The following is a 15963-nucleotide window of genomic DNA, read 5'->3' as shown; positions in this document are numbered from 1 at the left end:
GTCACCACAGTCGGCTGGAATCTGGCTCCATACAAGGTATAAATATATACATCCATCCCATCGACTAGACACTGCAGTTTCCTCGTCTGAGCCAGTGGGAAATAATGGATTTTGTGTTCAGTTATCCACGAATAAGAAAACAGAATGTCCTAGAAACAGTTGCAGTTGAAACTTTACATAAACTCATCATGAGCATGAATGTCATAATGTTTTGGGGAGTTTAATGGTTCACTTTAATTATTCTGTTGCCAGGATGGAATGGCTATACAGCATAGAACTTCACTGATTTTTAAAAGCAATAATTGGGGACACAAGTTAAAATTTACTGTGGATTGTCTTTAACCCACGCTGGGCTAAAATTATATTTCAGGCTAAAAATGTGCATTTGTCCACCTCAATTTCTTTTAATAAGTGGTTCTGAAAGTTCTAAAATTTATTTTATTTTGACATGGCCGAGTCATATTTATGTCTCATTGGTGATCATGATTGACTGCAGCTGGCAGTTTCTTTTAGCCAATATAAAAAGGATTTTTTTGACAGTATTATTGGATTGACTAGTACTCATCTGCCCTCATCAGATAAAAGATCCCTTATTAGGATGATGAAGAACAAACCAGGAACCAATAAGACTGAACTGGAAACTATTGGAACACCTGTTCACTGTCCACAGTGAAGCTAGTTTTACATCATGGGCTGAGAGGTTAAACAAGCTTTGCTGAAATTTGCAGCTGCCCACATGGACAAGCCCCATGCCTTCTGAAATGTTTATGGTCAGATAAGACAAAAATTTAACAATTTGGTCACAATGACAAGACAAATGTTTGGACAGTCAAGGTGAGGCTCGCAAACCTAAGAACACAGTACCTGCTGTTAAGCATGGAGTGGTAGCATTATGCTGTGGTACATACTTCTAATGAAGAAGGAGGATTACCTCCAAAATGTTTAACTTGACTTCAGATCAACAGCTTGAAATCTGAATAGAACTGTGTGTTCCAATAGGACAATGATTCTCCGCACATCAAAACTAGTTTCTGAATGGATTAACCAGTCTAACATTACACTTCTGGAATGGCCTTCTCACAGTCCTGACCTCAGTCCTATTGAAAATTTGTGAATTATGTGTGTAATCATAGTGCAACTTGTAAGGGACATTTCACAAAATCTAAGTGTGGAGGGGTCATATATTTGAGCCTGTATGTATAATTTGAATCTATGTAGGTTAGATCTTCAATAAATTCAATCATTCCACCCTGTAAAAAGCCCCAAAATAATATGTCATTCATGCTCAAAAAGAGTGTATGTAGACCTCTGATCACAAGCGCTGATAGTAGACATCATCAACCAAAGACATTAAAAACTTAAAAAAACGAATAAAACCCTGAGCAGCTTTTATTTCTTTCAATCTGCTGAATGGACATACTCAGCCTCTTGTGCCGCATCTGTGTTTCATTCACAGCAAAATGCTAGGAAAACAAAGCATAACCCTGGGTGTTTGAAGAAAGAGGACAACACAGCATACAAAATGCTTGAACGTCTTAAGAAGAGAGTTTTAAAAAAAGCACCTGTGATGTCTGTAAATCATTCTGTTAGAGATCATGAAGTGTGTACGCTTTTTGAATTACAAAAAAGCCCGAACCTGGCCTGCGCCGGAGCATTTTGTGTGTGCGCCTTTGTGTCACAAAGCAGAACAAATGGTGTGAGCCAAGTACGCCAGAGGGAGTCATCTGTCTTTCTGCATAAATATTTGATTGACACGGAATCAAATATAGTGTGAAGGGGAACTACGATCGGGAGAGCAGGAAAGCCAGTCGCAGCAGATGGGGAAGAGTTTAAAAGATGGATGGGAAGAAAAATAAATAAATAAAAACAATAAATTTAGTAATTCTGAAGAAATTTTCTCACATTAATAGTTATATTCTACAAGCTACAGTATACTACAAGTAATCATATTTCTCAGAAAGTGAAATGAGAAGACTATTCTTTGGCAAGCTGCAAACTGTCATATCCAATATGGTTTTTTTAACAGCCGTGTGTATTCAGGTCAGCCTTGGGAGGCCAAGAAGCGCTGTGACACTGAAGCAAGCTGTCAAGCTGGTGACGTACTTTCTCTGAAGCTGAACAGATGTTGATTCACTTCCACTGCAATCTGCAGCAAAGCACTATTATCCCCCTAGTGATAACAGCTCATCCCACAAAAACATCCTGCAGTCACAGGCGACGTTGTCCAGGCTCTCAACAGGACATGATACAGGATGTGGTACCACACTGCTGTCAGCATATCAGTAATTGTCGGCAGCGATGCAGTGTCATCGTGTTGATTGGTTGGCTATGATATTCCATAATGTGTTCGCCTTTCTTCATGTTTGAGCATGTTAACTGTATCTTCTGATTAACTACAGTGCTGGTAAACATTGCCAAACATATCAAAGCCTCTTCTACTTTAAAACTGGTTTGATAATATCTATTAAAACTTTTCATAAATCTAAATGTCCGCATCTATTTGAGCTGACACTCCTTTCTTTTGGAAGTTATGTTTTATCATTAGATTTTAATAAACTAGGGTTCCCGTTAGAGAAAATGATCTTTTATTACTAACAATAATTGGTTATTTTTCTAGAATTCAGCACTTTCTACCTTTAACAGTATCATTAAGTTGTTTAAACTGCTGTTAATTAAAGGTTTTGCGGCCTTCCTGCGCTGAGCTCACATATATAATCTGTGAAGAGTGCATAAAAGTCAGAATCTCTTGTTTCATTGGAACATTAATTTTACAGTCAATACCATCATCCCCTCTTGTTATTGGCCACCCTGAAGAGTCTCTTACTATTTTTATAGCGTGGATGGTAAAAACACTAAAACAAAAACTGCCTCTCATGAAGAAGCCACTGGGGAACATCCAGAGAAAATCAACATGTTTTTCTGTCTTTTTTAACGGCTTATGGAGCTGCACCGCTGTGTCAGCTTGACTGTATGTAAAACAGCTGGCACTAGACAGTAAATTAAAAAAATTATACATTACTAAAAACAAACTTCTTTTACTGAATTGTCTACAACCCTAGGATTTCATATGAAGTCCAAAATGGGTTTATTCAAATGTTTATGATAATTGTAGGTTGAGGAATGTAGAGACAGTTTAGATCTTTTGAGGTGGGGTTCTGAAAAAAGGTTATGAATAATTAGTGTCTTACCTGTTGTCTTACCTGTCATTGAACAACCACAGTTTGGAGAAATTATTTAATTCTGACCAAATTAACAAATCAACAGCTAGTCAGATCAGGTACAAGACAAAAATAGATTGCTGCGACCTTCATTGCCATCGATTTCTTATTACATTGTAACACTGGCAGATAAATTATAATATTCTTGCCAGAAGTGCCACATCTAGCTGCTGTTCCTTTTATTGCTTACAAATAACTAAAAATTTCTATGTACATAACATTGAAATGTGAAACTGACTGCAATGTAAGGCTCATAAAATAACATTTGGATGAACCGCTATGATCAATTTTAGCTCCAGTAATAAAATTACACATGTCCAGACAGAAAAAAAAGGTAGTAAAGCAACACACAAGGTAATTTAGAAAACACAATACTCACATATAATTGTGCGTTCCTGCTGAAGTTGAGCATTACATATGAAGAGTCTGTAGATGTGAGAACCACAATCGCTGGTTTAGCGACATCTAAACCAAATATTTTCGAGTCCTAAAAAGGGATTAAAAAAAAAATTGTCAGTGACACATTTTAACTGAGTTAACATATTTATGAGTTCAAAATACTCAATTATATATTCAAAGATTTTATTATTACAGCGCAAATTCAGTTCTGTTACACTAATGTAATTTTAGAGAAGTGTTGGAAGCCTGGAAGCAGTATGAACTTCCAGCTGAAACACTGGGATTGATCTGTCAAGTAAAGAAAATATTCACTCGTATATCAAGATTCTTGTGTTAAAATGAAGTTTAAAAATTGAATGACTTCACAAAATGTATTGTCTTTTATAGTGAATGAATATAAACAATCAGGAAAAAGTGTATATCTTATGACAAAAACAAATGCAACATTCAAATTTCACATTTTGCTGACATTATGGCTGCTAAAATTAAAAATCTAAAAGATTAGAAATATGATTTCAGGTTTTTAATCAAAAGTGACATCTATACTGATGAGGTCGGTTAACATAAATGAATGAACAGTAAAAAAAAAGAATGGCAGCAATATTTTATGGGTTTTTTTTTCGACATGATCAAAAGTTGCCTTTTTGTCATAAGTTTCACAAACCTCTCCATCTGTCATTAAATTAACAGACCTTGGGTTGACATCGCAGGCAGACAGTTTGCTTACAGCACCAAGTTTTAAAAATAGTCCCAACTGCAGTTTAATTCAGCAAAAAGTTTGATTCCCTTTCTTTCACACTAAAAATCAGTGAGTAATATGACAATCCCTCCTCGTTTCTATTTTTTTTTACTTCTTTTTTTGCAGCTATGAGATGTCACTGTACGCTTCTTTCCTGAAAAAGCGGTGCCAGTCATTTTAGNGGGGCGCACATTTAGGCAGGATAAAAAGCTGTCTTTCCTGTCTGCTTTTGTATTGACACAGACATTAATGAGGTAATGCACACTCACTCTATTATTACATCTCTGTGCAGAGCAGAAGAGGAAAAAATAAAGTAATAATTTTCCCTGATGTGCAGTGAGCTGTAATTTTTAGTCATTTTTGTTATGTCATTTTAACAAGACCACAATGAGATAAAGTATTTGAAGAAATCTTCTGTCTTTTTCTATCATTCTATGCATTTCAACCAGTTTTCTCATATATGGTTAATCTAATAACACAGTTCGGAATATAGACCCCTTAATTTCACACAATGTATTTTCTCATCAACTATATTTTATCCATTGTAACATAATGGTGCTTTGATTTGCTAATCACCACCACAGTCACACTATGAATCAGCCTTAATTACTATGCTCCACATGTGCGTGGGGCCAAGCTGGAAAGCCTGGGTTTTATGGGATGTAAATGTTGGTGAGTGTAGCTGGAATAATAAATTGAAGTTCAGAGATATTTATTTCCAATATAATTTAACCCCAAACAAATTCTGCCTTTATCTACTCTTGTTTCTATAATGGTCGGGGGAAAACTAGTTTGTTAAAAAAAAAAAGTAAAAAATTGATTTATTACAGTGACCCCGTTCTGCTCTACAACCTATCAGAACAACGAGGCTGGATTACGACAACTTTGGAAAACCTCCTTCAGTTTGAACGCAATCATAAGGCTGCTACATTCTCAATGGCAAAAAAGGTTTTTCCTTTCTATTTCTTGTGTTCTTGAGATGCACTCCTATGTCCTCACCAAGCACTTTGGTATGACTCTTTCAACCTGCACCAGGATGCAACTACACACTAGAAGATCATGCCTCTATACCGCCATGGGTATTACATCTGGACTAAGTTGCTGCCATGACCTTGTTACAATCACAGCATTGGCATAAGGCCAGCAAGGTCAGTCCTGCTTCCAATTCTGGACAACAAAGCCCTGCTGGTGAGCACAGGGTTCCACATTATGAATATGCTACCACCGCTGCCACCATGCTCCCTATGGGACCCCAATAAGCTGCCACCACAATAATAAATCACCACAAACTCATTATAAAAGTTGTGTGCATGCTCAAAAACTATCGTGGACACCATTATTGCATACTTTGGTGCTCACTGCATTCTTAATATGCGCCTGAAGACCTCTCTGGGTGAATTTTTTTTTTTTACCTTGTAGTTCTGTCGTCATCCTGTGTAAAGGGGGTCTTAGCAACAATAGATTGTCAAGAAAAAGGAGGAAAACAACTTTGAAAACATCTCCCCAGAGTGAGGCTTTCATAAGAGGGAGATTAAGTTTCATAAATTTACATTTCTGCTTCCATCCATCTGCGATGCATTTTAACACCAAAAGCTTCAATTTATAGAAGCACATTTACTGAAGGACCCAGCCTGTTGTGCAGACAGTGAGCATGCTGAGGACACAGTGTGAATCTCTAAAATTAACTTCATTTACTTGCTACCTGAGATTGCCAGAACAGGATCCAGGAGAATTGTTATGAGCTCGAGCCTGAGCGATGGAGATGTTCAGGAACATACGGAGCAAATTAGGTCTAAGGAGACCGAAGACAAACTGTCAATGAGCCAAACACAGATGCATTTGGAAGAGATGTTTGTATGCCGAGTGTAATGGACAGGGGGATGTGCATTCACACACGCACATATAGAAACACACCAGCAGCATCATGTGCAATGTGGGTCTTGTATAATGACTGCACCTCATAAATGGGTTTAGCCCTTTTGAAAAAGTAAAAAAAAAAAGATTAACGGGTGCACAGCAAGCCCAACTGCGCACATATCAGTGTTTGCTGGTGGTCTGGGTCACTTATTAAACTGGCATGTACGCACTGTTCCATGTTTTTGACATAAAAAGCACTCTCATTAAAAATCAGGAAGGGATATGATGTCTTGAGGTTTGTCTGTCATCATAATATTTACACTCATTTTTGGCATTGCGTTTGACGGGACAATGAACCCAATCCAAAATTAATTAATTGGGTTTCTTCCTGTGAAACCCGGTGTTAAAATAAAGCACCGTTTTAAAAAATGTGTGAAATATATATATTTTTTTAATGAAAGAAGGGTGCTGAAAAATAATGGTTTGGCAGATTACATCACAATATTTTGCATGTAACTCAAGGCACTGGAAGAGATGACCATAAAATAATACATGCTGATGTATATTTGATGTATGTTCTCTTGTGCCTACACCTATCCATGCATAGTGTATGAGATACAGCATGGCATAAAGAGTCAGAGGTAACCAGCCCTCGCGTTCTGTCCTTTGTGCAGTATATTTATTATGCCCAAAGAAGATAGATTGATTCCCCAACAGAAAAGAACAGCTCAGCTGTTATTAAAACACGAGTCTGAACCCAGGAGTAACACAGCACCTGCCAAGAAATACCTCCAAGGTTTTACTTCAGTCATGTAGCATCTGCATGCAGCAAATGAATGAATGGCATTTCCTGCTGAGCTCATTGTGCCTCCTACAGAGACACCTCGGTAGTGTTTTTCTTAAACACTTCTGTCTGACGAGCTTCATTGTTTCGCTGCCTGCTTTTGGGACTTTGTATTTGAACTCTGACCCTGATCGCTCACCTTCTGTTAGTTTTGTTCCAACGCTTTCAAGATCCAATTGTGTTTCTCTAATTCTTTTTTTTTTCTTCTTTTTGTAGGGCCTTTGCTGATGCAGTTTCCAGTTATTCTTTTGGCTCTCTCTTGTAAGTTGAATTGGCTCCACTGGTCGTGTCTTGGCCCCGTGCCAGGACCCCTGGCAATACCCAAGTCAGTGTGAGACATCAATGGGGTCTTGCACAAGAAGGCCCTCCAAATGAATTCTGCTGGCTTGTGCAGCCCCTTGATGCTCCTGCTATAATTCACAGTGTGGTCAAGCAGTGTGAGCCAAATGCCCCTGGTGGATTGTAAATCAGTATGAAAATAAAGGGATGGGGAAGAAGGTGATAAGAAACTTTAAAGGACAAAGAAAGGTGAAGAAAGAGCAAACTTTCCTCTTGACTGGACAGTTCATTCCCTCTCCTCTCTGTATTTGCAATATATATATATTTTTTTTTTTTTTTTTTTTTTTTTTTTTTAAGAAAAGATAAGAGGTTTTTGTTGGAACATCCTATGTCCACTTTTTTTCATTAGATGTGATAAAACATCCAGTTCCAAACCCACAAAAGAACACAGCATGGTAACTTCACCAGTTGCATCACAATTCCTCATGTGGACTCACTCAAACCCCCTTGCTGAGTTGAACAGCAAACTGTTTTGTTTTTTTTTAAAGAGGTATTTTCTAATGCATAGCATCTTTTTCTGAAATTAGGCACTGAAATATTTTTGAGGACTAATTCTTTACTAATTTGCCTGAATCTTTTGCATTTTTTTTTTTGCTTGTCCATGAATTTGCAGTTTATAAATTCAACTGAGAACTAAAGACTTGATGCAAGAGTTCAGCAACTTTTAAGCCTGTAACCCACTGTCTGAGGCAAATGCAATGATCTTGCAAAATGTTGGCAGCCTTTCTTCGAACATTACTAAGTTGGGAAATACACCTCATACAAAATTGTGCATCAATAAAGTGTCCTTGTGTGCCATGCAAAGCATGCCTAGCTCTTTGCTAAGGGTTGTGCTTTAGAGGGAAAAATTACAGAATTTTTAAAGGTTACCCAAAAACAGCTAAAGCAGAGGGCCTTGAAAGTGCTTATTAATGTCAAAACTGCATCGTGTCACAACATCTAATGTCACGGGCATAAGAGTACATCTGTGTCCCTACTTGAGAAGAAAAAGAGGAAAAACTAAAACATAGAGCTTAAGTAAAAGAAGAGGTAATAATGAAAACAGCTGCTGAACAAAAGTTATGTGTAAGTTTTACAGAGAGAACAAACAAGAAAACAGCGAACAACTTAAGAGAGCGGGTTGATAAAGAAATGAGTAATGTGAGCTGACCGACAATGTGAGGCAGTGAAAAATGTGGTCTAGCTGAGCAATAACCGCTCATAGATTAAAAGTTTTCTGAAGTAAGTTTTCAATGTCATTCCCGAAGGAGTAGGTTGAAAATCAAAATGACCCCATACAGTATCAGTGTTGAGAGCGCTTGCGATTTTAGCTGAAAAACAAAGCCTTAAAAAGCAAGTCAAATTTCCCAGAACTATCAGCTTTAGAAGCATGAATAATGCCGGGGCAAAAAAAAAGCCCCTGTCATTCCTGGTGTCTGTTATATGTTTTTGCTATCTAGTTGATAAAGCTGGAAGTGGAGAGTGTTTGCATGCATTTGGACTTTCTAGTGTGGGAACAGAGTTTTGGAGCTTGTTTCAGCATCCGGGTTAGTTCATGCTACCTCAGATATCGTCAAATGTAAAAGTAAAAAAAAAAATGAAGAGGAGAAAAAAAAGAAAAGAAAAACAAATTTCTCATCTACTGGTTTTTCATCTGGTCTCCTCTCTGTGTTCTTTACCTGCAGCTGTTTGACACATTATTAAAGACAAACACACTAATCTCCTATTAGAGCTTTATAACATGTTGTCTTCACTTGGCTGGTGTCCAACTATTGGTGTCGAGTTTACCATCTCTGCACATCACATGACTCTGCAATCTGTCCTTAATTCAACTGAGCCTGTACATTCAACAGAGCATTAGCAGTCCATCTGTCTTGATATACTGAGTCTCTGTATTGGGAAAACAGGTTTGACCAACAACTAAGAAATACTAAATAATCTTTCATTCTGCTACCCTCAAAGCCACGGCAACATGAGGGAACAAAATCAGCCATCTTCTTTTTTAGGCATTGCACAACTGTTCTTCTGTGGGGAAATGTAATTAAAAAAACGGCTTTGTTGGGGCCAGTAGTATTTTGTTTCCAATCTTTGTGACAAATAATAAACTCAGCATCTGGGATAATATTCATGTAAATTAATAAAATTAAGGCAAGTTAATCTTTAGGTGTTTACACTTGGATGCAATGGATTGACCATCTAAAACAGCAGTTCCCAAAAATGGCAATTTCCATATAGGCTTGATCCTGTGCAGGGTCACGGAGAACCAGTGCCTTGAGGTCAGAAGCGAGGCACACCTTGTACATGTTGCAGGTCCATCACAGGATGACATAGAGACAGACAACCACTCAGACCAAGAATCGATTTAGAATCATCAATTAAGCTAACATGCCCTGCGATGGACTTGCGACCTGTCCAGGATGTCCCCCGCGTATCGCACAGTGACTGCTGGAGACAGGCACCAGCTCCCCGCGACCCAGAATGGAGAAGCGGGTAAAGAGAATGGATGGATGGATGAATTAACCTAGCCTGCATGTTTTTGGACGTGAGAGGAAACACCTGAAGAAAGGCCCCAGTCAAGATCTGAACCCAAGATCTTCTTGCTGCAAGGTAGCAGTGATCTAACTGAGCAATGACTGTTCATAGAACTCTTTGAAATAATCTCTAGAAATTAAATTAGTTTTTGTTTTGGTTTTTCACTATTTCCATTGCAGCAGTTGTAAATACTAAAAACATCACAATCAATAATGGATAAAAACAGATTAATGATTGCCAAAACTGTTTGAGTTCTCATTACAATCCTCAGGTTATTATTCTGGACACTTAAATCAGCAAAAAGTCAGGGTTGCGAATCTCAGGACCTGAAAGTTTGAGAACCACTGATTCAAAGATATCCAGCTCTTTGAATTCTTAAGCTTTTTTATGTTGATGTGTTTATCTAATGGAATGAATGTGTTGAATAAGAAGTAATCCCCAATATTAATGCTGCGATCTATGCAAAATATGTTGAACTTTGTACTTAAATTACAAGAAATTTCAGTGGTGTTTCAAGTAACTCACAAGATTGCATTTTCAGCATTATGAAGCACTAAAGATCAAAGCTGCAGTAGCAAGGGAAATATAAAAGGCCCTGATAATGTGCATTCTGCTTTTTTTATTTAAGGCCATCAAGAAAATTAATAAACTTTCTGATGCTTTGCAAATGTGTATTCTTTTTCCGTGATGCAAAATACTGAATTTGAAGAACTGAGTTATATAAAGGTTTTATCTAGACAGCAAGGGAAATGAAGAGTGGGTGGGTTTGCATTAAAACATAATGTATGTGGTGGGAGGTTGGCTGAGTGGGTAATTATTTATAGGTTGTATTGTATAGTGTTACATTTTGTGACTTAATATGTAATTTATAAGCTTTATTATCTAGTACTTGTTTGCAATTAGTACTCCTGACTGTTTGTTTTTACCTTTTTCCGTCTGCAGAGAGATCATTTTGGTCATTACCTCTTATTAATAAGTCTGCATGCTTAAAGTGTTAAATAGTTTTTTGTTGTTGTTTTTGTTTTTGTTTGTTTGTTTCTTTATTTAATTAACACACTGTCTGAAACATTGTTGACCACATTTTTAACCTGAGCTGGCTGCCCTTTCCAGCTCCAAAATATATTTTACCAGCTTCTACGGTTGGCCTTACTTAAATTTAATGATGCGCATCATTACATAGACTCAGACAAGACTGTAAATATGAGTAGAATAAAATTCAGCCACGGGATCAAAACAGTTTACCTGTGTTTGTCACACTGAATGACATATTACATTAACAAAAAGGTGTGATACGCTATTCTGTCTATTCTGCATGAGTGGACTTTACATACAATCCTGTCAGCTTAAAAATATGATTTATGTGCAAAAGATAGCGAGCCCGAGTCTCACAATAGCTTTTTGGAGTCGAATGGGTTTTACAGATAGAAGCGGCACCAAATGTTTAAATTTGGATAAAAACTTGTAGTTTACCTGATTTCCTAATGTAGTTTCATCTGCTGGATGAATTTTGTTGCTATTACGCAGATTAAATAAGCCTAAATAGAAGTATTTTTTCCATTAATATATTGGAAAAGTGTATTTACATTGTCTTCTCATCAAGCAAATGGTTCGCTTGTCCACATTTGCCCGTTTAGCATCTCATTTTTGTCCCACATTGACATGCTTACCTCAGTGCTCCACACCATCTTAAAGATGTGGACCTCCACCTTGTCTTCTCTGACGAAATTGGTCCAGCAGCCAGTTAGCATCTCACTCACGTACATCGATTTGCTGTCCCCTACCGCCGCTGGTTTACATGTCTGACTTGAGGCTGCAAGAAATCAGATGCAAATCGTTACACAGCGTCAGCATTTTATCGAAAGCTGGATGAATATTTTTGTCACCAACGTAAATACAGAACCGCCTGTGTTCGCTTGTCAAATGTGTCAAATGCAAAGGAATAAAAGATTTTCAGTCAATTAGCAGCAATCTTGTCATATTCGACATGGCAAATGACTGAAAACGTGTGTGTGTGGAAGCCAAAAAGCCATAGCTTAACAGATGGATAAACCCTGCAGTGTTCCGGATCCCTTGTCTGCAAGGGGCCATATTTGTTATTAATCATTCTGAAAGCTTTTCCCTGGTTTCAGAGTATGGATGTTAAATGTGTGGGTAGGACTACATTGTTTAAAAACAGATCAGCCGCTCCACGTTTATCAGCCATGTCAGGACTCTGGGCTGCACTCATCCATCAGGCCTGCTCACTCAGCTCTTGGCAATAAGGCTGCTGTTTAACCTGGGGATCCATGTCTCAGGAGGCTGAATTAATCAGGCTGAGGCTGGGCGGTCATGGGTGAGGTTGGTTATAAATGCTTGGTGTTTGACCTGGGCGATATGTGTGTGTGTTCCATTGTGTTAAATTAGATGGAGTAGGCGAGTGCGCTCTAACCTGTCTGAGGTTGCCGGGGACAGAATATTCTCCAGTAAAGTTTTTCTTCCCTTAAAAGCATTTCAGGAAGGGTAAAGTAGAAAAGGCCTGGTGTTTTTTTTAAGCTCAGTCAGGAAAAACTGTCCCGAGTCAGACAAGATAGCGAATTAAAGGGATAGTTTGGATTTCTTGAAGTGGGATTCTGTGGAGCTGGTATCAGCAGACGATATTTTACCTGCAGTAGACAGCAGTCTGAACAACTTCCATTTGAAGAATCAGAGAGAAGTTCTGTTAGAAAAGTCAAGCTAGTGGCTAGCTATTTCAAAGTGAATTTCTGCTATTTTAAAGCAACATGTAGACTTTAACTTTTTACACTGCAGTCACTTTGGGATTATATACTCAATCATGAAGAAGCTTAAGATTTTTTTACACTGAGAACCACGTTGGTTTTTAGTTCATAATTAATAATGTTTTATGTGAAATGTGTAGCAAAACAGTACATGTTATTAATACAGAATAATTACCTTATGGAAAGTAAGGTAGAGTAAAAATCAATAAAATATTGTTTCCTTGAGGCACTATATTATTATTACTTCTACATCAGATAGTTGCTCTGAGAGGGTATGCTACTGTTTCGCAACATGGAACAAATAATGTAACGAACCAAAGCCATTGTCTTCAATGTAAATAACTACAAACTTACTCAAATGCCTGTCTTTAATAAAGTTAAGTGTCGGAATTAGGCTCAAGGAAATTAGACAAACAACTGCAGGAATATTAATAATATTGTTTCATTAGGAGTTGCCAGAATGTGCACTGTAAATTGCCGTTAAAAACAGGAATAGAGTCAACCATATCTGGCTAAGGTTAGTCAGGCATAAAAAAAGAGGTTTCTGTCAGGTATGTTTCGTTTGCTGTATCTTGTTCAACCCAAGTGCTTGATTAAATGCAAATTGTTCAGACTGCGGTCTACTGCAGGCAAGATTCTGACCGCTGATAACACATCCACAAAACCCAATTTCAAATCATTCAAGCTATGCTATTTAGGGTGTTACTCTAAGTAGCATTACAGTCATAGCAATTATAGCTAATTTTTTCAAAAGCCTAAATTTAACCATCATCACAAACTTGTATTAATCAAATCTTTAGGGCTGAGTTTTTAAGCTTTCAGTCTGAACTGTCATGCACCTAAAAAATATCAGCAATTTACTCTCAAAGCAGGCCTCAATCACCCCAAAACCACTGGTGTTGTAGTCCATAACCATCACAGAAACAGCTAATTTAATAAGCAGCTTGGCATACAGCTTCCCTGGCTCTTATGATGCATTTGGACTGTTTACCCAGATGGCCACTATCCATCAGAAAGAAATGATGTGTTGAAAAGCAGGAAAAAATAAATTGGTTAACGCTAGCTTCAAAAGACTGGAATGCTAATCGAATGCCTGCTATTTAAAAGAAGCACGGATAAAAGACCTTGGTTAAGGCTACATCATAACTATCAGAACGGGGAGGGTGGAGATTGAGATTTAATTGGATAGAAAAGCAATAACTGCAATGAACAGTAAAATAAAAGAAGATGGAAGTTGTTATATAAGAAGCTGTTTTTCCTGGCATTTAAAGAAAAAAAAAATTAATTTGTTAACCAAGCAATGGAACCAGGATGGTATTTTGGATTTTTATTTAGTTATTTGTTCTTAACATTGATGACTCATAATAAAAGCACTGAACATGGAGCTGCTTTTAATTAGACAATATATATCTTCTTTTTAGAGTTTTGTTATCATAAACAAATCTCTTACACACTAATTGTGACAATTTTTTAGTTTAACTCTGTTTTACACGTTGACCCTGTTTGTGTGGGTCAAGTTAAAGTCATGTTGATTGAAGAGGTCTGCATCTTTTAAGAAACTGTACTCTCTTGCTCTGAATGCCAGTTTTCTTGCTAATTAAGATTGAGAAACCATCCGTTCTGTTCGCCGTCTTCTCTCCCCTTCCCGTCACAGAGGTCAAGGTTGACTTCCTGTTATTCTGGCCCTCCGTGTTAATGTCTATTGCTCAATATCCACATCCATTAAGTTATTTCTTTCTTGTTCTGCTGTGACAGAGTCAACGGCCCGTGACTGGCACCCGAGGTCTTCGTATAAATCACGCAGGCTGTGTAACAGCGTGCATGTGTGTTTGTGTGTGAATGCCTGTGTAAGTAGACGCCTGTGTCACTAGTCTCCCTTTTTTACGAGTTACCATAAGATATAAAGAACATTCATTTTGCTCCCTTGACCCCGGAAATGCCAATGGCTTTGCTAAGCGGTTTGCTGGTAAATGAGGTATAGAAGAGCCATTCCATCCCCCTGTCCTCTTTATCTACTTATATCAGTCCCCTTCATTTCCCATTCCATGAGAAGATGTGTTTATGGATGTCAGTGATTTCCATTTAGATGTTAAGTATTGTGGGTAAATGTGAATAAAAAAAACATTAGGGAGGACAGAAACTGGCTCAATTCATAGAAAAAGATTAGATCCTAAGAAGTCCTTAGTCAACTTTCCTTTTATTAGATATAAGCAACATATTGACTGAAGACAAACTAAGAAAAATGTATAAAGATTTTGTAAAATTATGAAGCAAGTGTGCAGACATAATTGATGATAATCAATTTGTTGAAAAAGCACATTTCTGGTAGCAATAAATAACACTTGATGCACAAGTTAGGGACACCATGAAGCCATAAATAACTATGAAAAATGTAATTGATTTCTGTATGTGTCTAATACCTACTTGATTTGTGTTTTTTTTTACCCCGAGCAAATTTCTTAAAGACAACGAAGACTGGTTCCACAAATGAACCAGTTCCACAAAGGCATCTGTTCTTGTTTTTGTTCAGTTGTGCACATTACCACAAGGAATGTTAGCTTGCTTTGTTATGTTTTCTTCAAGAGGCTGTGTTTTATACTGTCATACTTTGTCAGTCTGACGGGCACACAGATGTTTGAAGAGGTGACCAACAAAATTAAAATTCAGTCCTAATCTCAGTTCAGGATATTCACACTATCCCATGATTGTTACATTACCCTCATTTAAAATGTATCTATTAAAGCATGTAAGTTTATCTTTATTGTTTTTAACATTAAATACACTTTTCAAAGACATAATTAGTTCAGGATGCCAACCTGAATCTCCTATGTGAGGTTTGAAATTCCAGGAAGGACCTAAATAATTATTAAGAGTTTACTTTAGTTGAACAAGCCAATAGCGGTGAATGGGCTTCACTTTGGGTGATTTATCATTAAACAGAAAAAAATATGTTCATCTTTGTCATTTGAAACTTTGCTCGATAAAACGTGTTATATCAGAGAAAATACTACAGCTCTAATGTTAGGTTTGTGAATGCAAAAAAAGACAACAAAAGGTGTGTATGAAGTGGCAACATGTTGCTATGAATACTTGCTATGAATAAAATGCAAAATTTTATAGTTAATGAATTTAGAGTGGAATTAGCTGAGATAAATTGGGAATTATCACAGGCTTTACTTTTGGTTTACAACCCACAATAAAACAAGACGGTACCTGGATGGTAGCACAATTAACACACACAATTACACTGGATCTAAAGAAATAAATGATTGTTGTGTTATCTCATTAAAGTACTCAGAA

General features: G+C 37.3%; 1 protein-coding gene across 1 annotated transcript in view; it reads right to left on the bottom strand.

Annotated features, from left to right (window-relative positions):
* eng (endoglin) overlaps nucleotides 1-15963 on the bottom strand; it is a 43852-nt gene that overhangs the window by 16132 nt on the left and 11757 nt on the right. The window contains exons 3-4 of the mRNA XM_017407933.2: nucleotides 11575-11717; nucleotides 3598-3705 (exon numbers count right to left, since the gene is read on the bottom strand). Coding sequence (XP_017263422.1) covers nucleotides 3598-3705; nucleotides 11575-11717 — 251 coding nt within the window. The remainder of the gene's footprint in view (nucleotides 1-3597; nucleotides 3706-11574; nucleotides 11718-15963) is intronic.

This window comes from Kryptolebias marmoratus, linkage group LG14, assembly GCF_001649575.2.
Source record: "Kryptolebias marmoratus isolate JLee-2015 linkage group LG14, ASM164957v2, whole genome shotgun sequence".
Classification (NCBI taxonomy): Eukaryota; Metazoa; Chordata; class Actinopteri; order Cyprinodontiformes; family Rivulidae; genus Kryptolebias; species Kryptolebias marmoratus.
This window is presented reverse-complemented; position numbering and strand designations above follow the sequence as displayed.